The sequence below is a fragment of the Microtus ochrogaster genome, unplaced genomic scaffold (genome assembly GCF_000317375.1).
Source record: "Microtus ochrogaster isolate Prairie Vole_2 unplaced genomic scaffold, MicOch1.0 UNK13, whole genome shotgun sequence".
NCBI lineage: Eukaryota > Metazoa > Chordata > Mammalia > Rodentia > Cricetidae > Microtus > Microtus ochrogaster.
This window is the reverse complement of record NW_004949111.1, coordinates 1,224,063-1,251,443: the sequence shown is the minus strand read 5'-3', so window position 1 is coordinate 1,251,443 and position 27,381 is coordinate 1,224,063. Positions and strand designations below refer to the sequence as shown.

The 27,381-nt window shown below is 35.0% G+C and overlaps 1 protein-coding gene across 2 annotated transcripts in view; it reads left to right on the top strand.

Moving 5' to 3' along the window:
* Klhl4 (kelch like family member 4) overlaps nt 1-27,381 on the top strand; it is a 76,415-nt gene that overhangs the window by 20,085 nt on the left and 28,949 nt on the right. For both annotated transcript variants that reach the window (XM_013353603.2, XM_005366703.3), the window contains exons 2-5: nt 13,035-13,199; nt 13,759-13,895; nt 15,954-16,150; nt 20,819-21,031. In XM_013353603.2, coding sequence (XP_013209057.1) covers nt 13,035-13,199; nt 13,759-13,895; nt 15,954-16,150; nt 20,819-21,031 — 712 coding nt within the window. The remainder of the gene's footprint in view (nt 1-13,034; nt 13,200-13,758; nt 13,896-15,953; nt 16,151-20,818; nt 21,032-27,381) is intronic.

Genomic DNA, 27,381 nt, shown 5'->3' with positions numbered 1-27,381 from the left:
GTAGTACAAGTTAGAATTAAAGTTAAAGAATCAGCTGTTGTTAATAAGACACCAGAACTCCTAACGCAATCATGTGTTTCTGGTTAGCTGGGGCTGAAGAATCAGTTGTGATTAACATGTTACCAGAACTACTAAAGCAAAATTTTGCTTTGTTGGGGCAATTGATGCTGGCCCACTGGAGCTAAGAAATTATCAATGATTAAAAGATTAGCATTACTGAAGTAAAACCTTCTGGAAAGTGTTTCCTGAGAGCCTATAGAAACTGTATTGCAAAGGCAGTCATAATTTACCTTATGCTGGTAGCCAGACATGATAATGTGTTAAGTGTCACCCCGGTGGTACTGGTCTTGAAGGAATGAAGCTTTCATGGAGAGGGGCTGAGGTTTGGCACTGTCAAGGGCCAGGAAAGAGCCCTGGTGAAGTTGTAGCCTCAGTAGCGTTGAAAACCCAGAACTGAAAGAAGTTGAGGATTGGCAACATGATGAAAACCTATGAGAGGCTATTGGTGAAAGTGCAACACAGTCAGAGCAAAGGACTCCAGCACTTTGGAGATGCCAGTACCATGTGATAACCAAATACAAATAGCAACAGTAGTGGAGTGAAGCTAGTCGGAGCCTGGAAGACAAACTGTGTTTGTTAAAATGAGCAGAGTTGGTGAAGTGACCCAAGCTCTTTGCAGTTGTCCAGAAGATTATAAGTGGATCCCAGATATTGGATGGTTGGAATTTTGTTTTGCTTTTGATTGTGACTGTGCCCTGATTTTTTTCTCTTGAAGTAATATATATTTTTTTCCCACTAAAGCCCACAGTTGAGAGACTTGAAAAAAAACTAATTTTTTTAAAGAGATTAGTTGTTTTAAAGTACCTTAAATTTTAATGTGTTAAATTTGTAAAGACTGTGGGACTATTGAAGTTACTTAAATCTTAGGGATGAATAAGAAAGGAAGGGTGTGACTTAAAGGTGATATATGTCAAGTTGACAATGGGTCAGCTGTACTTGGTGGCATTGTGTGTCAAATTGACACAAGCTAGAGTCACCAGAGGAAGCAGCCTCAGCAGACTAAATGCCTCCTTGAGTTCCAGATGTAAGGTATTTTCTCAATTAGTGATCAATGGCAGAGGGTCCAGCCCATGGTAGGTGTTGCCATCTGTGGGCTGGTGGTTTGGGGTTCTATAGGAAAGAAGACTGAGCAAGCCATGGGAAGCAAACCAGTTAACAGGCCCCTTCTATGGCCTTGTATCAGCTCCTGCCTTGGGAATTTTATCCTGCTTAAGTTCCTGTCTCTTTTTTCTTTTTTTATTATTAAAAAAATACCAATCCAAATTTGCACTTCCTCCCCTCTTCCCAGTCCCCTCCCTCTCCCATCACAGACCTTCCCCAACCCCTCCAACCCCTCCCTGTGGAAAGTCCAAGGCCCTCCCTACTACATATAGGTTGAGCAAGGTTTACATCCAAAGAGAATAGGATCCCATGAAGCTGGTATATGCAAGTAGAGACACATCCCAAGGTCACTATATATATATATATAGAGAGAGAGAGAGAGAGAGAGAGAGAGAGAGAGCTTACTGCTTACCTTTACATAACCTGCTAGGTAGTCCATCTTTTAAAAACAATCTCTAACGGAGGTTCATCACTGAACATAAATTTTTATAATACAGATATTTCAGATGTTTCTATACTCTGCTGATATACAAAACTAGCTTTGTTCTAAAAGTCTTACCCTTCATCATAGAAATGAATCGCAGGATTATTACTAATTTCATCAATAATATACATTATTAATAATCATGTGCCATCTTATTCTTCAATAATTCAAGACCCATTTTCCCTTATTTTCCATTCAACTAGTGTTTGTTTATTTTGTCACTGATAAAATCATCTTAAATATTTACTTATTTACTTATGTCTCTGTCTCCCTTCATTCCACAGTAAAAGCACCAAGAGAAGTAAAAGCTTGTATGTCCCATTGTTTGGTACATAGAACATGCTTAGTAAATATTTTTGGTTTTATATTTTAACAAAATAAAATATAATATGATAAAACAAAACCATCACCTTGAAATTGGACAAGGTAAACCAACAGAAGAAAAAGATCTGCAAGAGAAAGAACAAGAATCAGATAGCCACTCATTCACATTTTCAGGAGTCAAAACACTAATCTGGAAGCCATAATATATACCCAGAAGCTCTAGAACAGACTTGTGCATCCCTGTGCATGCTGCTTCAGTTTCCATGAGTTCATATGAACTTTGCTCATATTCATTTAGAGGGACTTGTTCTCCTGGTCATGCACCCCCTTTGCCTCTTACACCCTTTCCACCTCCTCAGTAAATAAAGTAGTAATTTCTCAGAAAATGCAACAGTGAATTCATGACCAATCACTGCAAGTTTAAGAGATAAATGCTTGAAAGTTTAAGCAATTAATATTCAAAGACACAAACTATTGATGGTTTTGTGTGCCAACTTCACACAAGCTAGAGTCATCAGAAGAAGGAACCTCAGCTGAGGAAATGACTCATTGAGATCCAGCTAGAAGGCATTTTCTCATTTAGTGGTAAATGACAGTGGACCCAGTCCTGGTCTGCTAGTATGTGGGCTGAACAAGCCATAGGAAGTGAGTCAGTAAAGCTCCACTCCATGGTCTCTGCATCAGCTACTGCCTCCAGGATCTTGCCCTGTTTGCCTGTTATAACTTTCTTTGGTGGTGAAAAGTAATGTGGAAGTATAAGCCAATTAAACGTGTTCCTTCCAAAATTGCTTTTTAGTCATGGTGTTTCATCAAGGCAATAGACATCCTAACTAAGACAAATTGGTACCAGCAGAGTAGGACATTTCTATAACAGACCTGACAATGTTTTTCGCAAGAACTTTGGAACTTTGGCCTAGAAGAGCCATTGAGTACTTAGGGACCTCAGTGTGATGTTCTGTGGAAACTTGGAAGATAAGAATATTGAGAGAAGTGCAGAGGATGGAGGCCAGGCTTGCAAAATTTCAGAGGAACATTTAAAGACTCTATCAGGGCCACTTGATTATTTTGAATTAAGAATCTGTAGTACAAGTTAGAATTAAAGTTAAAGAATCAGCTGTTGTTAATAAGACACCAGAACTCCTAACGCAATCATGTGTTTCTGGTTAGCTGGGGCTGAAGAATCAGTTGTGATTAACATGTTACCAGAACTACTAAAGCAAAATTTTGCTTTGTTGGGGCAATTGATGCTGGCCCACTGGAGCTAAGAAATTATCAATGATTAAAAGATTAGCATTACTGAAGTAAAACCTTCTGGAAAGTGTTTCCTGAGAGCCTATAGAAACTGTATTGCAAAGGCAGTCATAATTTACCTTATGCTGGTAGCCAGACATGATAATGTGTTAAGTGTCACCCCGGTGGTACTGGTCTTGAAGGAATGAAGCTTTCATGGAGAGGGGCTGAGGTTTGGCACTGTCAAGGGCCAGGAAAGAGCCCTGGTGAAGTTGTAGCCTCAGTAGCGTTGAAAACCCAGAACTGAAAGAAGTTGAGGATTGGCAACATGATGAAAACCTATGAGAGGCTATTGGTGAAAGTGCAACACAGTCAGAGCAAAGGACTCCAGCACTTTGGAGATGCCAGTACCATGTGATAACCAAATACAAATAGCAACAGTAGTGGAGTGAAGCTAGTCGGAGCCTGGAAGACAAACTGTGTTTGTTAAAATGAGCAGAGTTGGTGAAGTGACCCAAGCTCTTTGCAGTTGTCCAGAAGATTATAAGTGGATCCCAGATATTGGATGGTTGGAATTTTGTTTTGCTTTTGATTGTGACTGTGCCCTGATTTTTTTCTCTTGAAGTAATATATATTTTTTTCCCACTAAAGCCCACAGTTGAGAGACTTGAAAAAAAACTAATTTTTTTAAAGAGATTAGTTGTTTTAAAGTACCTTAAATTTTAATGTGTTAAATTTGTAAAGACTGTGGGACTATTGAAGTTACTTAAATCTTAGGGATGAATAAGAAAGGAAGGGTGTGACTTAAAGGTGATATATGTCAAGTTGACAATGGGTCAGCTGTACTTGGTGGCATTGTGTGTCAAATTGACACAAGCTAGAGTCACCAGAGGAAGCAGCCTCAGCAGACTAAATGCCTCCTTGAGTTCCAGATGTAAGGTATTTTCTCAATTAGTGATCAATGGCAGAGGGTCCAGCCCATGGTAGGTGTTGCCATCTGTGGGCTGGTGGTTTGGGGTTCTATAGGAAAGAAGACTGAGCAAGCCATGGGAAGCAAACCAGTTAACAGGCCCCTTCTATGGCCTTGTATCAGCTCCTGCCTTGGGAATTTTATCCTGCTTAAGTTCCTGTCTCTTTTTTCTTTTTTTATTATTAAAAAAATACCAATCCAAATTTGCACTTCCTCCCCTCTTCCCAGTCCCCTCCCTCTCCCATCACAGACCTTCCCCAACCCCTCCAACCCCTCCCTGTGGAAAGTCCAAGGCCCTCCCTACTACATATAGGTTGAGCAAGGTTTACATCCAAAGAGAATAGGATCCCATGAAGCTGGTATATGCAAGTAGAGACACATCCCAAGGTCACTATCAGTGGCCCCTCAGTCTGCCCCAGCTGTCAACCCCCTTCAGTGGGGAGCTTGGTTGTTCCCATGCTTGTTCACTTCCAGTCCAGTTGGAGTTGGTGAGCTTCCTTACCTCAAGCAAACTGTTTCAGTGAATGAGCCCTTCAAGGTCTGGAATTTCTTGTTCATACTCTCACTCCCTCCACTGTTCAACTGGATCCTGGGAGTTCAGTCCAGTGCTCTGATGTTGGTCATTGCCTCTGTTCCCCATCTGTTGTTGGGCAAATGTTATATAGTGATATTTAAGATAATCATCAGTCTGACTACAGGGTAAGATCATTTCTGACACCATCTCCTCTATTGCTTAGGGTCTCAGCTGGGTTCATCTCTGGGGATTCTTGGGCATTTTTCTAGAGCCAGGTTCTTTGCTAACTCCATAATGGCTCCCTCAATCAAGATATCTATTTCCTTGCTCTCATATCTGTCCTTCCTCTATCTCGACCATCCCATTCCCTCAAGTTCTCCTCCAGCCCCCTCCTCCCCTCCTCTACCCCTTGCACCCATGCTACCAAATTTTTGTCTGATTCCAATTTCCAGGTGGGTCTATATATGTTTCTCTTTGGGTTCACCTTATTACTTAGTTTCTCTAGGATCCTGCGCTACAGGCTGGTTGCCCTTTGTTTATGACTAATATCCACTTATGAGTGAGTACATACCATATTTGAATTTTGGGGTCTGGGTTACCTCACTCAGGGTGATGTTTTCTAATTAAATTCATTTGCATGTAAAATTCAAGATGTCATTAATTTTTACTGTTGAGTAGTACTCTAATGCATAGATGTGCCACACTTTCTTTATCCATTCTTCAGTTGAGGTGCATCTAGGTTATTTCCACATCCTGGCTATTACAAATAATGCTGCTATGAACATAGTTGAACAAATGCTTTTGTAGTATTTTTGAGCATCTTTTGGATATATTCCCAAGAGTGGAATTGCTGGAGCCTGAGGTAGATTGAATTCCAGTTTTCTGAGGAACCACCACACTAATTTCCAAAGTGGTTTCACAAGATTGCATTCCCACAAGCAATGGATGAGTGTTCCCCTTGCTCCACAACCTCTCCAGCATAAGCTATCATTAGTGTTTTTGATCTTAGCCATTCTGACAGGTGTAAGACAGTATCTCAAGGTTGTTTTGATTTGCATTTCCTTGATAGCTAAGGACGAAGACCATGTCCTTAAGTATCTTTTGGCCGTTTGAAATTCTGATGAGAATTCTCTATTTAGTTCAGTACACCACTTTTTAATTGGGTTATTTAGAGTTTTAATATCTAATTTATTGAGTTCTTTATGTATTTTTGAGATCAGTCCTTTGTCTGATGTGGGGTTGGTGAAGATTTTTTTCCCATTCAGTAGGGTGCTTTTTTGTCTTATTGACTCTGTCCTTTGCTTTACAGAAGCTTCTCAGTTTCAGAAGGTCCCATTTATTTACTGATGCTCTTATTGTCTGTGCTACTGGGGTTATATTTAGAAAGTGGTCTCCTGTGCCCAAGCATTGAAGGTTACTTACCACTTTCTCCCCTATCAGGTTCAGTGTGGTCAGACTTATATGGAGGTCTTTAATCCATTTGGACTTGAGTTTTGTGCATGGCAACAGATATAGATCTATTTTCATTCTTCTACAAGTTGACATCCAGTCATGCCAGAACCATTTGTTGAAGATGCTTTCTTTTTTCCATTGTATCTTTTTTGCTTCTAGTCAAAAATCTGTCTTGACTTCTTTTGATGATATGCAATATGAAAGTGTAGGTCAAATAAAGCCTTTCCTCCTCAGCTTGCTTTTTGATTATGGTATTTTGGCACAGCAATGGAAACCCTAACTGAGACACACAACACAACGTATTACATAAAGATCAACTAGATATGGTTTTATTTTTATAAAGCTTTCTAACTTGGGTACTGAGGTTAATAGAAGAATTCTGGATTTTGGCTTGAGGATATGGTGTTGTTTGAACATATTGCCAGCATTTTTCTAATGTTATCCTTTAGTTGGTCAATGTTTGAAAGCCAATCATCTATGGGAGATTTAATTTTGTACTTAGAAGATTTATAAAATTTGATGTTATATCATCAAAATGCATTAATAATAAATTTTACAATGTGGTAATTAAAACAAATATTTTATATTTTATAATTTCATCTATTACCTTCATATTTCACTGATGGACACTGAGAAACTTTTATATGAAAATCTTACTGACTTATATGAATCTAGTCAAAGAAATTCTGAGTAAAATAATATTTATTATGTCAATGTTCCAGCAAAAAAAAAGTCTCTCTTACAATGAACTTTTACACTTAAGATTTTATAAAATTTATGGCAATGTGCTTTCCTTTTGTATTGATTCATGTTAAGTGCACAATAAAATTTAATGTTCAACTGTAAAATCTAATTTTCTCTGTAGACCCAGTAACTGTCTGTTTTATTTGAAATAGTAATTTGTATATAGGGCTTTCTTTTAAAATTTTCCTTCTGTTTGTAATTGCTCTTTCACACATTTTTTAACATTTTCCCACAACAGACACCCTATCTAGTATATTTAGGGAATATATTGTGGCAACAAAATTTTTATGTAAAAACCAGAACTATCTTTATTTGGATACATATATGTACATGAGTATTAGTCATTCAAAAAGTAGGAACTCTTGTCTTTCTCTTGCTAAAGGAACTCTTAAGACTAGCTATTACTGTTGAGGGAGCTGCAGGCTGCGTTCCTGCCACCTGGCTCCTGGCTGCCTGGCTAGCTTATTCCCTGAAATAACAACACACAAATTGTGTGATTTAAACACTGCCTGGCCCATTATATCTAGCCTCTTCTTGGCTAACTCTCATATCTTGCATAACCCATATTTAGTAATCTGTGTAGCACCACGAGGTGGTGTCTTACCAGGAAGATTCTAGTGTACGTCTGTCCATCTTGGGCTGGAGCTTCATCGCATCTGCCTCAGAGAGGAGAGGCATGGCAATTGCCTCACTTTCCTCTTCCTCCCAGCATTCTGTTCTGTCTACTCCACCTACCTAATTTTCTGACCTATCAGACCAAGCAGTTTTCTTTATTGATTAACCAATGAAACAACAGATTGATAAATGACCTTCCCACATCATATTACAATTCACCCTGACTTTATAATTATTTTCATGAAATTTTGTTACTGATATTGTGGATTGAAGGGCTATACTTGTAAACCAATGATCAAATTCCTGTTGATGCCAGAGGAGAGAAAAGGTGGTAGATAATTTGAGACTCTGTACTCTATGTACTTTAGTTCCCAATAGCTCTTAAAGTAATATGACTCATTGAGAAGTGTTTCCATGTGAGAGCTTTTGAATGCTACTTGCTCTGCTGTGAAATTGAAGTTCATAAAGCATGCTGTGTTTACCAAGAGACAAAAATACTCACTTTAATGTTATTTTTAACAAATAAAAGTACAAATAATTTTTCAAGCTATTGCTGAAATGTCATTCTTTACTGCTCATAAAAACAAGTTTATTATTATAGCTAGTGAATCAACTTGCCCTTAATGCCAAATATTAGACATTATATTATGTTTTTCTTAATGTTCCTTTATCTTTAATTTTAAAGATAGTCAACATACCATGCTCAATGTTATCATAAAAAATAATCAACACATATCACACAGAAACAAGAAAAATAGACAATCCAATCAGGCAAAAAATATTCCTGACAAAAACATATGAAATAAGATAAGAAATATTTCCCTAAAAAAATGTGTATACTGCAGTTTAAGGGTAAATGTAAGACTACTATGAATAAATAATTTTCACATGATATATAATACTAAAAAAATTGTTTTTAAAGACCTTAAGCTTAACCAAAATTAGAGGAAACACTTGTTTTTCTATTTCTATAATCCTATTTTATGTAGTGATATCATGTAAATCAAATGAAGGAACCACTACACTTCTTTTCACCTTGCTGGAACTACATCTTTCTTGATATTATTACATAATTTGGTCATTAGAAAGACTGTTAAAGCACAGCTTTGATCTTTGCTCTATTTGATAAATGCATTTTAGTTATTTTATTGTCTGGACAACCCTTTGAGTTTTATCAGTTGGGAGAAAAACATTAATCCTGATGCTGAAATTGTCAAAGAGTGGCATGATCATGAAAATTTTTTATTTTTACACTTTCCTTATTTGCTCTTATTTTTTGTATTTTTTTTTACTGAAAATAGATTCTTTTCTCATACATACATCCTGAGCACAATTCCCCCCCCATCTCTTTCTGCCGGCTCCCCTCTTCCCCCTCCATCCCACTCACAAATCGACCATCCTATTCCCTCATGTTTCCTTTTTTCTTTCATATCACATATATTGTCAACCCCTTTGATCCCCCTCTTATGGAATATTTTCTGAATTTGGAGTCTCTACCCATACTCATTTCAGAGGGAGAATAATGAAAGAGATGTCATCATAGAGCAGGTCTTTATGGGTTAAGGAGAAACCTGGATCCAGGAAAACTCCCAGGGATCCACAAGGATGACCTCAGGTAAGACACTTAGCAAGAGTAGAGAGGGTGCCTGAACTGGCTGGATTTCTCCTATAATCAGATTGGTAACTACCCTAATTGCCATCCTAGGACCTTTATCAAATATCTGATGGAAGCAAATATAGAAGTCTATATGAAGATATAGAAGTCCACAGCCAAACACTGGCTGATCATATATCTCCATTATGAATGGAGGTATAGTGACACGAGGGACTCAATTTGAGAAAAAGGATAATAAAAATCACTTACCTGAGTAGGTGTGCCTACCAGCTCGGTGTGGTAAATGGAGGTCCCTGGTAGAAGGTCTTTTGGATGCTGGTGGCTTAATCGAGGAAATGGAAATAGGCTAGAAGGGAAGCTGAGAGAATCCACAGGAAGGAGCCAGGAGCAAAGCTGAGTCTGTACCAAGAGCCAGAATCTCCAGAGAAGGTAAAATGATCTGGGTGAGCAAGAAGAGAACACAGGATGTGAACCAACCCACTTAGGAGTTTATTAGAGGGGGAAAGTGCACACAGGCCTGGGAAAAATGGTGTGGGGGGGGGAGAGGGAGAGAGGCTGCCTCACTGACTGGCGTACAGAGAGAGTAAAGATGGTACATACAGCTTTTAAAAGCTGCCTAGCACATACACACAGGGGGAAAGACATGGCTACATCACACACTGATGACGGGCGACTCACGCCTTGCACATGCGCACAAAGGATTAGTGTGAGTACGTCACACGCTGATGACACAGATGATGGGCAATCCATGCATGCACTCAAGGATTTTAGTTGAGTCATATGTGGAGGTAACCACGCCTGCGCGCACGTGGGTCACGCGGGACCCTTTGTTCCCAAGGGTCTGCCCACATGTGCCTGCCTTTAGGACCCGAAAGTGCAGCCTTATGGGTGGCTGAATAATTACAGAAGGAAGCATTAATATTGCTTTAATCCCAATTTTATAGGATAAAATTAATACTTGGAAAGATAAATTATTTGTTCAATATGACTTATCTAATAGATAGCTATGATTGCACTTAATGTAAACATTTCAACCCCATAGACTGTTTTTCCTGATACCTTATGCTCCCCACCCCCATCTTACAAACTGTGGCTAGAACATCAAAAGTGAAAGAAAGTCTAATGCTATAGTATTAATTATAATATCTGACCTAATAGTATAGCATTTAAAATGAGGGTAAGTGAAAAACTATGAATTGTATGAAATTATTGAGAACAAGTCAGGAAAATGTTTTGTTTGTAATAGTAGTGGTTTGCTTCTTTGTTTCATTACCTTCTCCTCAAATAATAATGGGCATATATTATATTTTTAGTTTCATACTATAAATTAAGTTACATATATATTATATTTTATATTTATTATGCTTATAATGCATTTTCATCTACATATGTCTCCCTATGCACTCATTTCTTATTTCTTAAAATGATCAATCATATATTTACATCTTTGCTTTGAAATATGTAAAACTTGATTCGCTAGTAGTGCAACTGCTTAGCTTGTGATATTTACATGAAATATTTTGAGCTTTTATGTAGGGTTCATCTTTGTAAGACTTTTAGGTTCTAAATATCTCCATGAAAAATAAAATATCTTCCAAGTATCTCATTAGTCATTATAACTGAATAAAATTCTGAATTAGCTTGTATTTAGAGAAATTATTTTGATGTTAACCAAATTGATCCAAAGAAAACTTAGAAAAAAAATCACTTCTGATCACAAAATTCCAAATATCCATTTGTCTCTATTGAGACTATATTCTACTATTTTAATAACTACTAGTAATAACTAAAAATATTAAAATTTGGTGAGTTACCAGAAAAACACTTGAACAAAAATTAGTGAAAGTAGGAAGGGAGCTAGTTGAGACGTGAACAAGCATGATCTTCGGGTAAGGCTAAGTGAAGACAGTGAGCATTAGAAAAGAAACTAATATTTTTAAAAAGTCCATTCGATGAAGAAATTGTCTTTCAAAAACTGGTGCAGCCAATTCATAGAAAACAAGTCTATTTTAGCCTTAAATTTTTATTATATTTTAAGTATTGTTTTCATTGAAATGCAAACACATGACTTTCTCCTTCCTTTCTATCCTCCAGGCATTCCTGTCTCACCTTCCTAAAATCCCTCTCATTTCCACCATTCTCAAGTTGGCAACCATTTATTGACTATTATTGTTACATTCATAAATGTGTTTAAATATGTTTGCACATTATATATAACTACAAGCTATTGAGTCGATTTTTGTTATTGGTGTGTATATTACTTTTAAGCCTGATCATACTGTGTTAGAGAATCCATAAGGAGCCTCATGCATGGAGTAAGCTAATTCAACTTTCAGTAGTCATTAGTTGCTTATAGTTCCTGTACATCTGACAGAGAACTCATATTCAGAATATACAAACTCAAGAATAAAGTGTCAAGAAAACAATTAAGCCAATTAAACTCAATTAAAAATAGGCTAGGGATCTATGAGTTCTTCATAAAAAAGACTTTATTTTTGTTTGTTTGTTTTTGGGTTTTGTTTGTTTTTAGTTTTTTATATTGTAAATAGATTCTTCCCTCAGACAATACATCCCAACCACAGTTTCTCTTCTCTCTTAACTCCCTCTCATTTCCCCTCTCCCCCAGAGCCAATCCTCCCTCCATTCTTCTTCAATAGCTAGACAGGACAAAACAAAATACAATAAAACAAGACAAAAATCCTCATATCAAGTCTGGTCAAGGCAAACCAATAGGAGGAAAAGAGTACTAAGATCGGACAAAAGAGTCAGAGACACACCTACTGCCACTGATAGGAATACTAAGTTAACACTAAGTTAACAGCCATAGTATATATGCAAAGGATCGTGCTGATTGTGGCTTGAGCTTCTGTGAGCCCTTTTTAGTTGATTCTGGTGTGTTATCCTGATGTCCTCTGTCCCCTCTGAATCCTATAATCTTTATGCCCCTTGTTCTGCCAGATTTCATAAGACTTCCTAAGGGAAGGAACCCAACGGAGACATGTAATTTAGACTTTTGCTGCATAATGGCTGGTTGTGGGTCTCTGTACAGGAGCCTATCTGTTGCCAGAGAGAACCTCTCTGATAATAAGAACGTACTCACTGTTCTAACAATCTATAAGTATAGCAGAATATCATTAGGAATCATTTAACTGCTTTTTTCCCCCATGTTTGTTTGGTTCTATCCTAGGTCTCTGGGATATGCAATCTTCAGTTCCTGACCATCCAGTCAGTGTAGGGCATGGGGTGTGCCTCGAGCTAAATCAAACATTGATTGACTTCTTCACATGTTCTAGATCACCAATGCCCCACCATGCCTTGAATGCCTAATGGATTGTCAAGTGTTTTATGGTTGAATTGATGTCCAAGTTTCTCCTTGCATAGATTGCAGAGTACCTTCTCACACAAAAAAGACTAGAATGTAGGGGTGAAGTATGACTTGAATATATGAAAAAGAATGTCACAACAGTGCTGGTAAATGTGACACATAGACTCATTTTAAGAAAGATGGGCATGTCTTTTCGATCTATATCTATACATCTATATCTATCTACCTATCTGTCTGAATATGATTGAAGATATTATTTTGAATTAAGTCTAAACATAATAGTTATAACTATAAGAATTAAAGAAATAGCACAAATATAGGGTGATATTATATTTTGTGAAATGTATTTATATAGAGAGAAATACTAGTTGTAATGTTCTAAATAAAATACTGTGACTCTTCATTTGAATAGAAGTTTAGGCAGAAATAATGATAAAATATTTATTATCATAGAGAAAATTTTAATATAATTTACTCAAGAATGTTATATATAGAAGTCATGACTAGATTTCTACTAGATATTATATTATGTATTAGAAAATCAAAACATATAAAATGATGATATGATAAATCATATTTTCATCTTCACTTAACTTCTAGACTGTATGCTGAAGAACCTGAAGAAATGAATATCAGTTCTGAGGATCACTTCCGTTCTCAAAACCATGCAAATCATACTCTCTGTAAAATGGAAAACTATTTGAAAGAGAAAAAATTGTGTGATGTGCTACTTATTGCTGGACCTCTCAAGATTCCAGCTCATCGGTAAATATTATTATGCAGACAGAACATGCAAAGAAAGCAAGTATGAATGAGAATGAATCTGTAAACTTATTACAAATTATATGGTGGAGAAATCATTTTTACTTTGAAATATTGAAAAATTATTATTATTTGTCCAACATCTAATAGAGCCATAATTGGAGATTTCATGATGCATACAAAATACCAAAACCTCTGAAAAGATCAGTCTACTTAACTGCCCTTTTTAACTTTAGTAAAATTTAATTAAATATTAAATAAGATTTCATAAATTTAATACAAAATATTGTGATATTTTATATGTATGTTTTGAGACAGACTCTTTTTATGTATCCCAGTATGGCCTGGATACTGCTATGCCAGACCAAGCTGACCTAGAACTCACAGAATCTGCCTAGCTCTGTCTCCCTGGAATTAATGGCATTTGCAACCATGCATGGGAATTTTGAACATTTAATGAAGAAAGCAGACTGACATGTTTCACAAACTTATTGAAAACATTGTATGATTATTTGTGATGTTGTTGATTGATATAGTATTGATTTAGCTTTTATGGTTCTAGATTGGTTCTCAGTGCTGTGTCTGACTATTTTGCTGCAATGTTTACTAATGACGTGCTTGAAGCCAGACAAGAAGAGGTCAAGATGGAAGGAGTGGATCCAAATGCACTTAATTCTTTGGTGCAGTATGCTTATACAGGTAAGCTCTCATTGTGAATTAACTGACATTAACATTACATTATACATCCTGCATTATAGTTATTTGTGTTCTACAAAAATGGAAATATACCATTTAGCAATTAAAGAATTTTCCAAAACTGGAAAATTTAAAAGGACAAAATAATGAATTAATCACCATAATGTAAAATATAATGAATGTGCTGTTAAGTATTGCTACCATGAGAGGAGAGGGATATTTTAACATAAAATGCAAGATTGTGTCTTATATGGGTTAAACGTGTGGAGTAATTTATCTATATTAATTTTAATTATGTGTGCTTGGTGGGGAGGCTATGTGCATCTGATTGTAATTGCCATTGGGGAAAGAAGAGATTATTGGATCATGGAGCTGGAGTTAAGGGCATTTGTAAGTTCTTGAACATGGATAATTGATTAAAAAGACAGAACAGTTATAAATATAAATACAGCGTCCATCTGATTACAATAGAATAAAACCAGAAATTGATAAAAGAAACACAGAAACTATATAAACACATGAGCATTTACCACCATTTTATTAAATAATTAATGTATCATCACAGATATCAAGAAGGAAAATTAAAATATTCCTACCTTCAAAGGAAAATGGAAACATAACATACTAGAAACAGTGGGATAACACAAAAGAAGCTTAAATAGCAAAAATTTATCACTATAAGTGTTTATATAAAATGTTAGAGAAATCTCAAACAACATAATGAACAATACAGGCATCACAGCAATTTAATTTCATTATTAGTAATCATAAATCAAAAATTAAGATCAGGACATACATTAAATAGATAAGAATAATACAGAAGGAAGGATCACTTAAACAAGGAATTGGGTCTTTTAAAATAAACAAGTTTAATAAGATTAGAAAGGAAAGGGAAAACATCACAGGAGATACAATCAAACTCAGAGAATCATCAGAATGTAATTCGAAGATAAATATTTCAATAAATTGGAAAAACTAAAAGATGGATAAATTGTAAGCACACATCAATTACTAAAATTAAGTCGAGTTAATGTAAAAATACTTTAATAAATTTAAAACAAGTAATGAAGAAAATGCTACACAATAAATACCAAAACTGAATACAAAACAAAAATATAGTTATAGGTCAAACTCCATGATCAACATGGATGAAGACAGTCTTGATAACATTTCAAGTTCAACAACATATAAAAGTGTCAATTGCCATGATCAAGTTGACCCAAGGGAAGAATATGAGCATACAAAAATGTGTCTGCAAGAGATATATTAGTTATTGTTAGTCATAATTATAAATAATGAAAAATCAGAATATTTATAACATAAAGAAACATATAGATTAGTTAGATAGATAATATGGACTGTTAATAGGCAATGAAACATGAAGGAAACACTGATAGATTCTCCAGTTGAAATGAATTTTTAAATGCCATGCTAGTTGAAGGAAAACTACTATAAAGATTATTTATTATAGGATTCCATAGTTGCAAGAGTATAAGAGAAGTCAGCAGTTTAAAAATATAGGATGTGATTACACTTTCCTTTTTCTAAAATAATAGTGGTTCTCCCCAGTTTAAGAAATAACACAATAAAACATGTAGACTTACTGCACACCTTGGAAAATATTATAGCTCAGAGGTTAAGAGCACTGACTGCTCTTTCAGAGGTCCTGAGTTCAATTCCAAGCAACCACATGGTGGCTCACAACCATCTGTAATGAGATCTGGTGCCACTGGCCTGCAGGCATACACGGAGGCTGAACACTGTGTACATAATAAATAAATCTTTAAAAAAAAGAAAATACTAACTTACCATTCTTTATAATATTCACTATTCATTTGCTGCATTCATTTTGTTTAATCTTGTCTGACAGCCTTTTTCCTTCTTTATTTGTATGTACACAAAGATTCCTTTGTATTTCTGTCTTAAACCATATTCTGAAAGAAGCTACTGAACAACAAAAGACATAGATGCCCTATAAAGGCCAACTAAAATGTCACCTAAAATATCTGTGTCTTATTTTATGTGATATGTAATTGTTCTCTACTAATTCAAACCATTTAGGTGTGCTACAACTGAGAGAAGACACCATTGAAAATTTGCTGGCTGCAGCATGTCTCTTACAACTGACTCAAGTCATTGATGTCTGCTGCAATTTCCTCATAAAGCAACTTCATCCTTCAAACTGCCTAGGGATTCGCTCATTTGGAGATGCCCAGGGCTGTGTGGAGCTCCAGAATGTGGCACATAAGTACACCATGGTAAAATAATTTGTTTCAAAGTAACTGACTGTAATAATATATACTTTCTCTGATGAAACTTAAAGCCTATATAAACTTACATAATTTTCAGGTAACTTGTACATTATCAATAATTTAAAATTTTTTTTTGTTCAGGTGAATAATACTCAAAATTTTTACTTTAGAACTAAAACAGAGTTTTACTAAATCTCTAAACTACAGAGAATTAAAATACTGCTCATTCTTAAATTGAACAACTCTGTATTTCTAATTGAATATACAGCATTGAAAGCATTACCTGCATAACCTTTTCAATAATTAGCAACTTATTTTGTAAAATTGGACAAATTAGGATTTCTATTAAAATTATATATTATTCAATTTTGAAAATTGAATACAACTCAGTTTATAGATTGTTTGTTCATCATGTACAATGTAGTTGGTATAATTCCCAGGCCTTTTATAAACTGGGCATGGTGGTTAATATCTGCATTCTAGCCTGGTTGCTAGAGATAAGAGCATCAGGAGTTCTAGGTGATCCTCAACTCCATAAAGAATCTCAGGTCAAAAAAATAAAATAAAATAAATTTTAAAAATGAAAATAAAAAAAAAGAATCTCAGGTCTGCCTGGGATACATGAGACTGTTTCAGAAAAGGAGCAGAAGAAAAGAAAAGTATAAATGGCAATATTTCATCAAGATTAGTAACTCAAATGATTTCATTGAATTGGCTTTAAGTATTAGAAAAAAATCTTGTAGTTTGGAGAAAATAACTTTCAGTTCACTCATTGAACTTTAGAAATTCCTCTTAACTCTACCAAGTTATAATGAATCAAGTGATTATCAGTAGACAATACTTATTTAGAATTTGTACAGAGTAAAACCATCTTTATTTTAGATAACAATCAAATGAAATACAGAATATAAAGGGGAAGGGAAAATAGGATATTAGATATAAAATAAAATCTTTACTATGGTTACTAATATTTCTCTGATAAAATGAAAACAAACTAACCTCTAATGCAATAGATTAACAGAGAGGTGGATCTCTTTGAAACTTTATCAAAAGATAAATACTTTGAACAAATTAAATTGCTCCAGACGTTTGAGTTTTTAGAAAGAGGTAATTGCATATTAATGAAAAATAGAACACTAAGTGTAAAATTATTCAATACAAATAATAGATTGTAGGATAAATTCATATATACCTATATGCATATATATATGTATACACAAACACTCCTCTCAAACTCAAAACATAAAATATGAGTTGTCTAAGTTTTGTGTAAATTTTATTCTTCTTTTTCCCCACCCCTACCAGCTCATTGCTTAGGATTTGAAGTTTCATATACAGTCTTGAAACAATACCAGAATGTGGAGAATCACATAATCACAGACTAACATTGTACAATATGTTATTTAGTCATGCTATTTATATTCCTCTGTCGTAAATATGGATGCCATATAATCTAAAAGAACAGCAGTTATGTAGTTCAAAGGTTAATCCTACTATAAAAGCCAAACATGAAAACTTCCTGTTAAATTGCTTAAATTCTTGAAGTAAGTATTAACAGTTTCCGGTCTGGTATCTTACTCTTGCAGACAAAATGTACTCTGATAAACAACTCGTATTATTTTTGCTGCTCAAAATGAACTTGCCTTCCTCTTTAATTGTGGTATCCAAACTGAGTGTCAAAGCAAGATGTCCATAAATAAGCAATAGAGCTTTGTATTTAGAATACAATAAAATTAGAAAAAAAAATACTTCTTATAATATGTTTACAATTTTGTATTGATAGTATTTGAATGCAAATAATTACTTTCTAAAAATACTATTAGGCAAATTAGGTTTTCAGTTACTGTGGCTATGAAATAGTATCAAAATATCTCTTACATTTTAAGAGACTGTAGCTTTCCTGGACCTCAAAGCTAGTTATTAGTGCACCTTGAAGTCACTTCAGACTTAAAACTGTTTCATGTTATGTACTCGAATTGTCTGCTTAGCTTGACTTTAACAGAAAAAAGTGACAACTTTACTTCCTTTGGATTTCCCACATAATTAACTTTCACAGCTAAGATAATCAATGCATACCTACAATTTGAAATTATATACTCTTCCTTGACATTGACATAGACTATTCTTGTGTATTGTTTGGTGAAAGCAGCAAATACAGAAGTTGAAAACAACTTTTTAAAATCTAACATAAGGATTGAAAGAAGTGGATTTTGGTTGGCCAACAATGATGTTTGTTGCTTGAATAAATTGGGATTAGCTGGAATCAGTGACTTACTACCTTATAAAATTCTGTTATAAAGGTTCCTGTAAGGTATGCGATTCCTTCTCCATGTGATATTTTCTATGCTGTTTGATAAATACAAAGCAAATTCTTTATCAGTGACAGATTCAGAGACTCACATATATAAACACAGAAGGACATATACATATTCAGGAACAGATTCAGACTCATACAACAACCAGAAGAGAACACACAGGGAGCATTAAGTAGAGAATTCAAATCTGGACTCACTCTTGGTTAAATGACTCCAAGGGTAAGTGTTTAGTTTTTTTCCTTAATGAGGCACCAATGCATTATTGGTGATGCATAGAGTTAATCACTAATGAACGAAAATGATAGTTGAGTTGATAGAATAAGGAAAACAGCTTGCCTGCCCTGATTTGGGTGTTTTTTTATCCACAATCAGCTTTGGATATATACTGCAAGCCTACACATAAAAGTTTCTATCTCAGTCATATAAATAATCAGAATATAATAAACAAAATATTTGGTTTATAAATATTACATAAAGTTAAGTACAGATCATAAATGGTTAACAAAAACATAAAAGAAAATCTTGCTGGAAGTTGCAAAAAATGGCATCAGGTTCAAAATAATTTCAAAATAAAACCATTTAAAATGATTACTTGTCTATAGTTTGAAGTTCCACAGTGGCATGCACAGATGTTTGAAGATAATATATTTACTTTTATTTACACTAGTCTATATTGCTCATCAGTTTTCAATACTCATATGAAGCAATGACTCTGAAATGATAGCAATTGGACCACAAAGTAAATATATGCTTGTGTATTAAATATCACATTTTCATATCTTATCATTACTTTAACGCTCAATAAAGACATTTAAAATAAACTTCTCTATGATACAATTTGGCACTGAGTAAGTTTTACACACAGAAATACTCTGTCTCTTGTTTTTATTTAAGGAATAAATTCAGTTTCAGAATTAACAACTGATGACCATGACAGTTAATCATACATTTAATTTTTTTATTTTTCAAAATTTCATTTTACCTTCCAACTACAGTTTTCTCTCTACCCTTCTTCCCACCTTCCTTCTTTCACCCATAACCCCTCCCAAAGGGCAAGGCCTCCCATGGGGAGTCAACAAAATCTGGCACATAAAGTTGAGGCAGGACCAAGACACCCCCCCCCCCCGTATTAAGGCTTCATATGGCATGCCATCATAAGGAATGGGCTCCAACAAGCTAGCTCATGAACCAAGGATAGATAGATCCTAGTTCCACTGCTAGGGGCCCCTCAAATAAACTAAGCTACATAGCTATCTTCTATATGCAGAGGGCCTAGTTGAGTTCTAAAGAGGCTCCACAGCCATTGGTCTAGAGTTCATGAGTTCTCATGAGCTTGGTTCAGCTGTCTCTATAGATTTCCCCTTAATGATCTTGACCTCCTTTGCTCATATATCCCCTCCTCCCTCTTTTCAACTGGATTCCTGGAGCTTGGCCTGGTGTTTGGTTAATTTTTTCTTAACATTTCTACAAATACTCTGTAACCTCGAAAAGACAGTTGTATAGTTGAGCAAAATAAAATAAACATGATTTCAGATATTAATGTTAGAGTTCAGAGTTTTCAACTTATATAGGAGATCGAACAAGGTGTACTGCATGTCTGTCATTAGAGTAATCCATCTCTTCATAAGATCCTATAGTGATTACTTATCACTTGTATAATTATTAATTAATGTGTGAAAGAACATTGCAATAATTTTCTATAAATGGGAGAAATGTTAGCCAGAGTGGTATGCGACAGAAGAACATCAGTTATGTCTCAACTGATTGCCTTAGTCACAAAAGGGTTCATTGTTTAAATAGGCATACTGATTTAGGAATTTAAGCCATCAACATTTCAATATGGAATTATCAGCCTTCTTTTTTACTTCATGAAAAATTTTGATACTTATTCTCCTTTTGCTAATGATTAAACTAGAAGTAGAAGTAATGTAATTATTTGATTTAGTTAAAACTCCAAATTATTTATAATCTGTTTTAAGATTCTCCAGAATATCTTTTTTTTATCAAAACTCAATCTACAAAGAAAATGCTTAATTATGTTTCAAGAGTATAAGAGTTTATATACTTAAAAAGATTGACATATTCAATTATATAAATATTTGAAATAATCCATGTTAATAATATGTGTTTAAGAACTAGAAATTATGGGTGTGCTTTAATGAAAAATTGAAACATAGCTGCTTGTACTTTGATATTAGATTAAATATATATGGCAATTGCAAATGGAAACTTGAAATTACATACAGTAAAATGTGTGTTCTGATCTTTATGGAAAGTAACAAAATAAAATACATTGAAGTCAAATTTTATTAAACAGATTCTCAACTACTTTATCACAAGATATTGTATTTTTTTGTAGGAACATTTCATTGATGTAGTAAAGAATCAAGAATTCCTTCTGCTTCCAGCTAATGAAATATCAAAACTTCTGTGTAGTGATGATATTAATGTGCCTGATGAAGAAACAATTTTCCATGCTCTTATGCAGTGGGTAGGTCATGATGTTCAGACTAGGCAACGAGATCTGGCGAAGCTGCTTTCTTATATCAGACTGCCATTACTTTCACCACAGGTATGGAAATTTATTAAGGTAATGTAAGTTGGATTTCTAAATTACCTCTAGGCAGCAGACCAGTCATTATCCATCCAGTTTTACAAAGAATATCTAATAATGGTGTATACAGGATTCTCGTCATAGAACAACACACTCATCAATTGAAATTATTAATAATGGAGAAAAAGGAACATAGCTGAAAATAATAACCTACAGATGATCCTAAACATCATAATATACATCAGTTTCAGTTTCATCCTTTGTCAGACAGCATTATAGCAAACAAGGAAAATGATTGGGGCTCCTTTCCTGATTCCACGCACCTTGTAAGCAAAGTGGTTAATAATCAAGAGAGCGCTTCATGTAAGGGGCTTTAGGAGGAGTTAGATACAGGATATTACCTACAAACATGGGCAAATATCTCCTGTAATTGAAAACAAGCTCCTGTCCTTTCAGGTGCACTCATTATAATAGTATTCTCATTATGTGTACTAAACTAAAGGACTACAGAAAATGATTCTAAAAATAAATGTCCTTAGTTAAGACTTAAGATTGGCTCATATGTTGTTCAGGGTTTTTGTTTGCTTTCTTTTGTTTTGGGGGGTTCTTTTTGTTTCTTTGTTTGTTTGTTTGTTTGATTTTGTTTTTTGAGATAGGGATTCTCTGTAGCTTTGGAGCCTGTCCTGGAACTATCTCTTGTAGACCAGGCTGACATCGAACTCATAGAGATTTGCCTTCTCTGCTTCCTGAGTGCTATGATTAAAGATGTGCACCATGACTGCCCAGCATGTTGTTCAGTTTTAACATGAATTTTTCCTCAAATGCAGTGCAGGCCTATTATTGCAACATTTGTGTTAATAACAATTTATTAATTATAAACTAATCTTATAGTAAGTGTGATTTATACAATATAGAAAAGCACATTGCTCATATGAGTTTCATATTTTTTGAATCTGGCTAAAGTGCCACAAATCATTTACTATAAAAAGAAAATAGGTCTTGTAAAATTAATATAAAATTCATATATTTTATAACATATTCCCCAATTAAATGTTAATATTGAAAAACATGTGTTAATGTATTGATAATTTCTCTCTTAGTTTTCATCTGTTACTTATTTGTATGTGATTGCATAAGCCATTATTATCAAACCAAACAATAGAAAAAATGTAGTTTCTAAGGTGGCTGTTATTCCCAATCAAATAAAGTGAAAAATGCTTGCTTGATATTTTTTTTTATTTTTAAATCTATATACAATGCAATTAAGGTTTCCCTAATGATATTTCATTCATATGAATCTATTATAGTTTGTTGATATTCAGCTTACTGTCACATCCCATGTCCTCCTCTTGCCTTCCTTTTATTCTCTCACAAATAAGCACATCATGAAAGTAGAAGAGACGCATACATATAACTAAATTTAGATTTTGTACATGCATGGGAAAGGTGTTATTTGTCTTTCTGAATATCTTATTTTTGCTGAGAATGGTCTTAATTTACTTGATTAGCTTGTAGATACTATTGGCTAGTTCCTCTTTATGAAGCACTGTTTTATTTCATACTGTTGGTAGGCATCTATATTTATTGCATATCATAGATTTTTGAATAGTGTTAAAATAATCATGGGTGCACAGGTAACTATCTACATAGGATGCTGAATTATATTTCTTTGTAAATATTTCTCAGATTATTTAGTTAGATTATTTAGTAGCTCTATTGTAGATTTTTGAGGAAACTTCCTACTAGTTTCTTTTTACCAGATTACTTTTGAGACAGCAGTATATAAGGTTTTATTTCTCCTTATATTATACCAATATGTTACTCAATGGAGTTTTTTAAATTTTAATTTTATATCTTTTTAATTTTTTTTCTTAGAGGTATATATTAATATGGAATTTCAGTGCATTCTTATTTTGTGTTTTCCTGATGTCTAAGGATGTTGAAACTTGTTTACATATGTTGACTGACCATTTGTGTTTTTTAATTTGAGGATTATCTGTTCTGTTCAATTCATTTGTCCTTTTATTGATTTAATAAATTTGTAGTAAGAGGCTGCTTATTGTTTCCTGGCCACCCAGACTCCTGAAATAATCAGAGAAACCATATTATTTGCAATACTGTGTGACCAATAGCTTAAGTGTATTTCTGACTAACTCATATCTTAAATTAAACCATTTCCACTAATCTGTGTATTGTCACGAGGCTGTGGCTTACTGGGTAAAGTTCCAGCATCTCTCTTTGCTGGGCTACATAGCTTCTCACTGACTCCACCTTCTTTCTCCCAGCATTCAGTTTAGTTTTCCCAGCCTAGCTAAGTTCTGCCTTGCACAGGCATAAGACGGTTTCTTTATTCATTAACCAATAAAAGCAACATATACAAAAGGACTTCCTACATCCGTATTTGATATTTAAAATTCAGAGTTTTCTGTTGATTCTAGATATTAACACTTTCTAAAATCACATTTATTTTTATTGTTTTAATTTCATTTTAAATTCCCACCACAGTTCTCCTCCCACCTCCCCCTTGCCTCCCCAACAGCCCAATCCCCATTCAGTCTACCCTATGGGTAAGGGGGCTACAATGGGGAATCAACAAAGTATGGCACAGTAAGGTGGAGCAGGACAAAGTTCCTCCCCTCTGCATTAAGGATGGGCATGGGGTCCCATCATAGACAATGGGCTCTAACAAGCTAGCTCATGCACCAGGGAGAGATCCTGGTCCTATTGTCAAGAGCCTCTCAAATACTACAATTTTCATCACTGTCTCCCATATACTTGGAGGGCATAGTTTGATCCCATGGAGGCTCCACAGCTGTCAGTCTAGAGTTCATAAATTTCCACAAGCTTGAACCAGCTGTCTGTATATTTCTCCATCATGATCTTGCTCATATATTACCTCCTCTCTCAATTTGATTTGATTTCTGGAGCTCGCCATGGTGCTTGGCTGTGGATCTCTGCATATGTTTCCACTGGTTACTGGATGAAAGCTCTATGATAATAGTTGGGTTATTCACCAATCTAATTACAGGGTCAGGCCAGGTTGGTCACCCACTCCATACTTCTTGCAGTCTTAGCTTGGGTCATCCTTGAAGATTCTTGAGAATTTCTTAGGAGGAGGCTTCTCCTTAACCCCATAGTGACTCTCTATAATATCTCTTTCATTGCTCTCCCACTCCATCCCTCTCCCCACTTGATCATCCTATTCCCTTACATTCTCCTCTCCCATCTCCTTTTCTTTACCACACCCTTGCCCCCAATTTAACCAGGTGATCTCACTTAATCCCTCTTCCCAGGGCAATCCATGTGCCTGTCTTAGGGTCTTCCTTGTTACCTACCTTCTCTGGCACTATGGATTATAGTCTGGTTATTCTTCGCTATACATGTAATATCCACTTATGGGTGAGTACATACTGTGTTTGCCTTTCTGAGTCTGGGTTACCTCATTCAGGATTTCTTGTTCTAGTTCTATTTGCCTGCAAATTTCACAATGTCACTTCTTTTTTCAGCTGAGTAGTATTCAATTGTGTCAATGTACCACATTTTCTTTTCATTCATTCTTTCTTCAATAAAGGGCCATCTAGGTTTTTCTGAGGTTTTGGCTATTAAAATAATGCTGCTGTGAACATGAATGAGCAAGTTCCCTTGTTGTATGATTGAGCATCATTTGGTTATATGTCTAGGAATGGTATATCTGGGTCTAGAGGTAGATTGATTCCCAATTTTCTAAGAAACTGCTATAGTGACTTTCAAAGTGGCTGTACAAGTTTGCACTCCAACCAACAGTGGAGGAGTATTCCCCTGACTCTGTATTCTATTAACCAATTAAAATATATAGTTGGCAAAGAATTTTCTTGCATTCTGTAGAGGTTTGTTAATTCGTTTTCATGGTGCTTTTTATTTATTTCACGTGATCTTGTTCTTCATCTGTGATCCATTTAGAATTGGTTGGTTCAATGTACGAGGTAGAAAATTTATACTTACTCTTAAGCATGCAGATATACGATTTTCCTCCCTCCATCTGACAAAGAGAAGATCTTTGCTACTGATAGTTTTTATCAAAAGTTAGGTGTTGGCGGAGGATTCTGTCCTGCCTAGTGCCATAGCTAATCATTCCCAAAAAATAGACAGAGGCCTACATTAATCATAAACTGGTTGGCCTATTAGCTCATGATTTCTTATTAACTAACTCTTACATCATTCATTAATCTATTATCTTGTCTGTATTTATCACATGGCTTGGTACCTTTTGTTAATGTGGCATTCTCATCTTTCTTCCTTTTTGTCTGGGTGATGACTACAGACTGAGCCTTTCCTCTTCACAAAATTCTCCTGTTCTTATTACCCACCTATACTTTCTATCTGAATACTGGCCAATTGGAATTTTCTTAAAACAATACAGGTGACAAATCTTTATAGGGTATAAGACCACTGCCCCACAGTACTTTCCCCCTTTTTTTCAAAGCAAAAACTCTGAATCTAATCTCCTTTGTTTAGCTTTCTCCATGACCATTATTCATAACAACTTTTAACTAAAACTCTAAAAAAAAGAGAAAAACATCCATAATTCATTTTTAGGGAATGTGGGCATAGTTTTCTATGATACTTCCTGCTGATTAGAGATGCTGATAATCTTATAGGGACCTAAAGAAAATTTAGAGTTATGGGCAAGTCCTGAATGGACTATTCTGTGAGGCTTGATCATCTCAGCCAGCAGTCTTGAGGCTGTTCTGGATGTAAAACTCAGACATCTGGGCCAAATGCCATTATTGGAAATTTCTCAGGGGTCTTCCTTGATCAAACCTGATTTTTCTAAGCCCAGAATGAATCCGCAGCCTTTCATTTCCTGTGGAAACAAAAACAAAACCTCTTCTCCAAACTAACATATCTTTTTTACTTAAATTTTGAAGTCAAGGCATTTTTCAAAATTTATATGCCATGTTAATCCAGCAGCATTTATAACCAAATGTCTTTTAGCAGTTGTTGATTCATCCTCAGCCATCAAACAACTCAAAGACAGTACAATAACATACAATACCCAGATTTTCTGTGTATTTTCCATCTTTACATGGCTTTATTTTGAACTCTATTTCTTTTCCTTTTCTTTTTAATTTCTGTTTTTATGAGACAGGGTGTCATTGTGTATCTTTGGTTGTCCTGGAATTCATTGTGGAGACCATGCTGTCCTTGAACTCACAGAGACCTGTCTGCTGCCTCTGCTTCCCAAGTGCTGGGATTAAAGGTGTGTGTGCCACCACTTCTTTCTCTCTCTCTCTCTCTCTCTCTCTCTCTCTCTCTCTCTCTCTCTCTCTGTCTATCTCTCTCTGTCTCTCTCGCTCTTTCAACTTTATCCTTTTATTTTTCACTCCCAAGCCTACGTATATTTTTAAACACACTGTAAAACATTTAGAGGTTGGTTTTGTTTTGTTTTATTGGAATCTATCTTTACTCTATATCTCTCCTTTTATGACCGCATGAGTGTTTAATTTGCTAAGTGGTATGGCTAGGATTAAAGCTGTAGATTTGACAACTGGATCCACCCCATTCCTTAGCTTTCTGATAGTCTATCTTCATGGTGAAGCTGGAGCCATGTTTATTGGTACAACTGTATGGCGTTTCAAGGTCCCTGGAACCACCAAGAAGCATGGTATTGGCTATCCATAAATAGCATTTAATTGTTTTGTGGTGGGCTTCTTAAAAGAGCTGCAAGGTTTTACAGCTAAACCTGAGTCAGAAATCCTCTCTTAAATGAGATACATTTTTTTCCAGCAAATGGAGCTCACACAAGAAAATGCTGCCACCAAAATGTCATGCTTAACTCTGTTCTTTTGTCTCGAATTACTTCCCAAGTTCTCTCAGGTTTTATGTGGATGTAGTTGTCCACGTTGGCACCATTTCTTGGTGAAGGTTACTGTCCGGCTTGGTAAAACAGCCATTCAGTCCCAAAGAAAACACACAGAGGCCTAAATTAATTATAAACTGGTTGGCCTATTAATTATTTTGAGGTGTGTTCCTTCTAGTCATAATTTCTTTAGGGCTGTTTATCCTGAAGTGGTGTTGAAAATCACTGAAGGCTTTTGTGTTTGTCAATATTGTTATAATATCTATTAAAATCACCTTGTGGCTTCTATTCCTGAATCTATTAACTTATTGTTTTACATATGTTGATATACATTTATTGTACATTCCTCACATACTGAAAATGAAACATATTTAAAAATATTGTCAGTTTTCATATATTTTTTAAGACCACTTGAAAATATTTTATTGAGATAATGTGTATCTAATTTCTCTGGAAAAAATGGTTTAAATTTTTCTATTTTTTGTGTGTGTCCCTTTTTGGTTTCAGGTTCAGGATAATGCTACCTTCT